Here is a 6,326-nt window from a genome sequence, read left to right on the forward strand (position 1 = left end):
TGTGTGTCAGGGACCTTTTTCCCTTTGGTCATGACAGAGAGCATTCTGAGAGATTCGACAGTCATTCACCCTCCTTTGTTCAAAGCTGTTGGAAGGGACACTAAGGAGGAGTAGGAGGACAATGAGGAGTAGTATGTGATGCGACTGTGTAGCTGTATTTACTCAGGTGTGTTACCTTGAGCCATAATTTCTCTATAAGTTGCCCTGATAGTAAATATGTAAATATTACTGTAGGTATGTTTGTGTTGTTTGGTTCCCTGGACGCTGCATCTGTTACTTTCCACCATACATCCTCTCAATGTCGTCTTGGTAGTGAGTTTTCAGCTCCTTGCGTTTCAGTTTGAAGGCGTCAGTGACCAGACCAGTCTCTGGGGTCCAGGGCTCAGAACTGAGACGGATCTTTTTTGGGATCTCGAACCGTTCCAGTTTCGCTGGTTGGAGCAGAAATAACGATTTTAGAGTCAGCACGAGAGACGCAGTGAGATATTCTATCTGGGAAGAGACTTTTTTGTTTTTATTTTCAACCAACCTGAGACAGCAGCTTCGGTAATGATGTGAAGAACTTCCTTCTCCATCTGGGGGTTGTTGCAGATTTCCTCCCACGTGCCGTATACACTCATCTGTTCTGCCAGCGCCATCAGCTGCTTGTGGTTAGGTACCACAAAGCTGATCACGTACGACTGGTCACTGGAAATTTAATTCATTTTGATCATGATTTATGTTAATTATCATCAATAAACACATTAATGTTCGTGAATTGCCGAGAAAACTTTGTCTATGTACAGCTGGAAAGGAATTACACTAATTAATTAATGTGATCAACACATAATTTTGACAGCCCTAGTTTGAACAGTTACCTGTTAGCATATGCACAGATGTTGTCAATGTAAGGACAGTTCTTTAGAGCAGCCTCCACTTTTCCTAAAGACACGTACTCTCCTGCCTGTAATTTCACCAGGTCCTTCTTACGATCTGTAGACGTAGGACAGGGAGAACATTCAGGTCTCACAATCAGTCTCACAAAAAATGAACAATCACCAACTCCAGTAATCTTACCAATGATCCTGAGGCACCCGTCGGGATCAAACTGTCCGATGTCTCCGGTGCAGAACCATCGCTGTCCGTTCTCGTCAACAAAAAAGTCCTCACGGTTTTTCGCTTCGTTTTTGTAGTAACCCATGGACACGTTGGGCCCACCAACCAGAATCTCTCCACGTGGGTTGGGCTTGTCCGTGCTGTGGTAGCCGCCTTCAGAGGGACACAAACGTGGTTAGAGAGGAACTCTCAGCACCTTCACCGCGTCTTTGTGTAGACAGATACAGCATGTCCTACCTTCTTCCCAGTCCTTCAATGTGATCTCTGAACAAACAAGTGGAGCACCGACACGTCCAGTACTGTAGTCACATGCTGAAAAAAGAAAAAACCAAGAATTGTTCCTGTGTTAATGATGTGAAAAAAACTGATTTACTTCAAAGTCTGAACTGTTTTCATCACTTCCTCACCACTACTGATGGCTCCGGCTCCACAGGTCTCTGTCAGGCCGTAGCCCTGCCCCACTGGGCAGCACATGCAGATGTTCATGAAGCGCTGTGTGGCAGCAGAGAGAGGAGCTCCGCCAGAAAGGAGCACCCGTGTATTTCCTCCCAAGAGAGCGCGCACACGTTTGAAGACCAGGCTGCAGAGGTGTAGAGGACAGGATGACAAAAAAATTACACAGATCATACGGACGGTGACTGAGTTTTCAGAGGCTCCAAAATCAACACGTTGAGTGAAAATGCATATTTCATGCCCAGATATTGACTTTCTCTGTGAACAAACAGATCAAGAGTATTATCCTGCAGTAAATCACATGTGATAAATTAGAATTCCTCCTGCCAGTTTTTTTGGGAGGAGCTTCTTATTAACAAGGACTTCATAATGAATTTGTCATGAAGCTGAGCAGGGGTAAATGTTTGCCCATGTATCGGTGGAAAGTAAATATGAGAAGGCTTTTCTGAGGACATGACAGTGTGGTGATAGTACAGTACAGTGGTGCTATCCAAGAGGCTTCAAACACGTGTGTTGTTTCCCATTGGTTTCGTTTTGACAGTTTGGAAGTTAATTGTTTTATTTCCCATTTTGTTTTTTCTCCATCTTTCCTTCGTATAAACATATATTAAATACTATATTTCATTTTTTTCAGAGATACTACATTTCCATTGTTTTCATCACATTTCTATCCAATGTCAGTTACCTGTCACAAAGTGGAGTGCTATAGCCCTTGGAGATTTGCTCCATCTTATAGTTATAAGCCAACACGAAGAGAGTCTTCTGGAACTTGCTCATCATCTCCACTTTGGTCATTACGTTCTTGTAAATGCGATCCATAATCTCCTACGTGGACGAAACGGGGAAAACAGCAGTTCAGACTTTAGCAGCAGGAAAATGCATGTGTGTGTGTGTGTGTGTTTGTACATGATGAGAACACTTACTGGTACAGCGGCCATGAGAGTAGGCTGCAGCACACTGGCATCACCTTTGCTGCCTTTCTTTATTTTGGTGGACTGTGAAAACAAATTCAGATGATTGGTCAGCCATTCACCCACTGACCACATGAAGTTCCAGCAGCTCACCTGAGTTTATTGTGACATTAACAAGGCACATCATCATCATAAGCCTACAATAAAAATAAAATAAGAGATGATGTCGACTCACCTGGTCAGACAGAGTATGAGGTGAGGAGTAACCAATGCGACAGCCGTGAGAGATGCACACCAGCTCAGCGCTGAGCTCCAAAACATGGGCCAATGGCAGGTAGCCGATGTAGGTGTCGGTCTCACTGTTCGGGCGTTCACATTAAAAGCATGTTAAAAATTTGTTTTATCAAACAATGATGTGGATGTGATTGGAAATAGATTTGACAGAGGAAAAGGTAAACGAATAGAGGAAGTGCGAAAGACGTAATATGAGATTTGATATTGTCATACTTGAGGTTAGGGATTCTCTCGGCCATGCCGGTGACGCCAGCAATAATGTTGCCATGGGAGATCATGACACCTTTGGGAATTCCTGTTGATCCACTGGTGTACATGATGACGGCGATGTCCGAGGGCCGCGGATGTTTACGCTCAACTAAGACTGAAGAGAGACACAAGAAAAACAGAAATGGAGAATACATAAAACACATACTTTTAACTTCTTTTTTTCTAAAGTATTATTTAGTCTGAAAATACAACTTACAACTACAATGTTAACTAGGTAACTAACTAACCTAGCTTTTGAGATTGCTTTGACTGCTGTTGTTTCAAATATGTGTTTTCTAATTTCTTGGTGTATTTTAATGCACTGATTTTTAATATGACACTTTGTCTGCATTCTAGATCTTTGCTTAACCTAAAATGCTTCTTTTGTATGGAAAACAAGTTTAAGATAATTTGAAAAGGAACAAAAACTAATTTCAATTTCACATAATTTCCATAAAAAGGTTGTAATCTATGAAAAGGCTTTTGACCCTAATCCTAGTCTGTTTTAGGAATCAGGACAATCTAATCAGAGTGATTCTATTGTATAACCATCCATCACATTACTTTAATTTTCCCCAGACAAAATTATAAACCTTTTCTTTCTCCATCAGATTACTCATATACTCACTGTTACTAGGTTTGGATCCCATCTCTCTCACGGTGTCCATGTTGTAGACCAGAATGCCTCTGGGCATGTCTGGCCAGCTCGTGGGTTTACTGTCCACTACGATGATAAATCGCAGCCTGGGCACATCACACAGAATGGCCTGAAGCATAGTGTGGCCGCATCAAAGAGGGGGAAGAAACAGAGAAACGTGAGCGGAGCTGCTCGGAGATACTATTGTTGAGTAAAGAACGAATGTCACATGATGATACCTTCAGTCTAGTGTTGAGCAGATCCTTGCTTGTAATGATGTGTGTGACCTCGGTCTCGTTCAGGCCGTGTGCGATAGCCATAGGTCCCAGTGTGGAGTACAGGGTCACAACTGTTAAAGGAGGAACCACGTACATTTAGGAACAGGCTTTAAAGAAACGCTGTTTGGCAGAATAAACATTAAATGTCATTGTGTGACTCACCGGGAAAGTTGTACATAAAGCAGGCCTGTGCTGCTATGACCCACTCCGCTCTGGTCTCACAGAAGATGGCGATGTTACACTGAGGCTTCTGGCCCAGACTTGCGAGGCCACTGCCGAAGCTTTTTGCTGCCTTGTAGGTTTTTTCATATGACAGCCAGTTGTAGTTTCCCAGAATCACCTGAAACGAATGTACAAGCAAGCCCAATAAACAGCAATGTAACACCATATAATTACGACTGGCTTTAGAGTTTATTTTGACCTGAAAAGGATTGAGCTGTAAAAGATGGATGCATGAACTGACTGATAAAAGCATGGGGTTGACGCCATGGCTGACTCATATGCAGTTGTCTAGCACCACCTACAGGTGTTTTGCAGCCAAGCAGGGATCATGAGGTGGTTTATGGGCATGTTATGTTATACCACTTGGCAAACTGTGTAGTAAATTAATTTGATTTTTGTTTTTGAATGTTTTGTATTGAAAACTTCATTCATTCAATCAACCATGAAGTGAAATTAAGTAAGCTATAGTATGTAAGACAAGCTTAAGTACGTAAGACAAAACGGTTTCTCACCTTCTTGAAGACCTTCCCATTAGGCTGAAGCTCGTCCTCCTCACTGAGCAGCTCCCTGGTACCCAGACAGTCTCTCTGTGGAAACTTCTGTGCCGCATGTTCAAACATTTTGTCTAGCGTGTCCACCCCAGGGTGCAGCCACGCTACCAACTTCTCTAAACTGTTCACGGCCCTGTAAGGTCCTGCGGGTTGATTGCTAATGGAGCGAGCCTTGATCCGGCGAGCCTGTTCCAAATTGCTGCCAGTACCAGAGAGGAAGTACCAGGGTATGAAGGTGATGACAGAGTAGACCCAGACAACAGAGCGAAAAACCTGCAGCAGCAGGGGGTTAATGTCCTCTTTCAACTTCATCTTTAAGGATGACGTCCGCCCTTGAAATTAATTAAACAGAGTTGAACACAGGACTTTGGTGGGCAGGCAGCACGTCGACCAGACCTGGAGAAAAGACACAAAATGAAATTTTAGTACATAGTTCATGTTTTAAATACTCTGCTATTAAGAATATTTTTTTTAAACCTAACCCAATAAACAAACCTCCCTAAACTAATATACACATTTTATGAAAGAAAAATAAACTTGTTAGAAGTAGCAGCAGTGACTCACTCTGCAGCTCAGTTGGAAAAATAGTTGCAAAGAAATCACACGGGAGCCTGGTATGAAACAGCCAACCTGCTGAAGTCACAGTGTAGAGAAGAATCTAACACTGAGGTGGGCTGTTCCAAGTGAGCAGCATTTACCTAGCATGTTATTACAGCCCATAGTAGCTGTTTCTATCAACTCAAGAGGATTGCAAAAATGCCATTCATCTCACAGAAATATTAAGTTAATATGACCCACTGCTGCTACTGTTTACATATGTTTAACTGTGCTTCTAGAGTTTCACCTGCACTGCAGCAAGCCTCTGTGATCCAGTGATGACTGTTAGAATATAGGATTACACCATGGGTGTCAATTTGCCTTAACACAATAACAGGTGATCACATCTTTTTGAATGAGTGAATAAGAATGTGTAAATATTTTGCAAACTTCCCCATATGGCACTGTAATAAATATCATTTCTTAGCCCACAACAAAAATGTCTTCGTAATAGAATGTGTACTCTGAAGTACACATTGGTTATTGTTTTTTGTCAATGAGGAACCTGTCTGCAGCAGATCACATGCCACAACTATATTAAACAATGTGGTTTCATTTGGGTAGAAACAATCAACCATTAAAGTCACAGAAGTATTCACACTGGTAATTCTGGTTCAGTCATGGCTTCCTTGCCCATGAGGCTGAGTTTGACACACCCGTTCCTGGTCCAACAAAAAATGTCAAGCAAATGACAGATGACCTAAAAATAAACATGACCAAAACAAAACAAAAAAAAAAAGACTAATTCATTTGTACCTAGTCGAAAGGGATTTATTGTTTTACTTTTTGTAAAGACACGAAATGTCACAAGCTAAGATCAAATTATATAAATGGTAAATGATTACTGTTATTTGGTGCTAACATGGACATTTCCTCCAGTGCAGAAGCTTCTAAAAATCATTGCTAACTGTAGTTTACGTAGCTGAATTAGAGTTTTGTTTGTACATAATAATGCCTACTAGTTTGTACAGTGTACACAGACCTCCAACTGACATCCATCCATTATACCTGTGAGGAACAATCAGGCATCTATAAATAT

The 6,326-nt window shown here is 41.8% G+C and overlaps 1 protein-coding gene across 1 annotated transcript; it reads right to left on the reverse strand.

Moving 5' to 3' along the window:
• Positions 1-6: 6 nt before the first annotated feature.
• Positions 7-6,326, reverse strand: LOC103396006 (long-chain-fatty-acid--CoA ligase 3-like). Its single transcript, XM_008333928.3, has 15 exons — positions 6,270-6,326; positions 4,652-5,086; positions 4,080-4,257; positions 3,879-3,988; positions 3,631-3,769; positions 2,967-3,117; positions 2,695-2,818; positions 2,472-2,543; positions 2,234-2,373; positions 1,503-1,675; positions 1,333-1,407; positions 1,057-1,248; positions 858-972; positions 530-687; positions 7-431 (listed from the first exon to the last, which is right to left on the reverse strand). Exons 2-15 carry the CDS (start codon positions 5,000-5,002, stop codon positions 274-276), a joined length of 2,136 nt encoding a protein of 711 aa, XP_008332150.1. The 5' UTR covers positions 5,003-5,086; positions 6,270-6,326; the 3' UTR covers positions 7-273.

Source organism: Cynoglossus semilaevis, chromosome 20, assembly GCF_000523025.1.
Source record: "Cynoglossus semilaevis isolate Cse_v1.0 chromosome 20, Cse_v1.0, whole genome shotgun sequence".
Taxonomy (NCBI): Eukaryota; Metazoa; Chordata; class Actinopteri; order Pleuronectiformes; family Cynoglossidae; genus Cynoglossus; species Cynoglossus semilaevis.

Coding starts and splice junctions, on each gene's coding strand:
- LOC103396006 (XM_008333928.3), bottom strand. CDS start 5,002: ATGAAGTTGAAAGAGGACATTAACCCCCTGCTGCTGCAGGTTTTTCGC. Junction 4,258..4,651: donor ATGGGAAGGTCTTCAAGAAG/GTGAGAAACCGT, acceptor CATTCGTTTCAG/GTGATTCTGGGAAACTACAA. Junction 2,544..2,694: donor CTCATACTCTGTCTGACCAG/GTGAGTCGACAT, acceptor TTGTTTTCACAG/TCCACCAAAATAAAGAAAGG.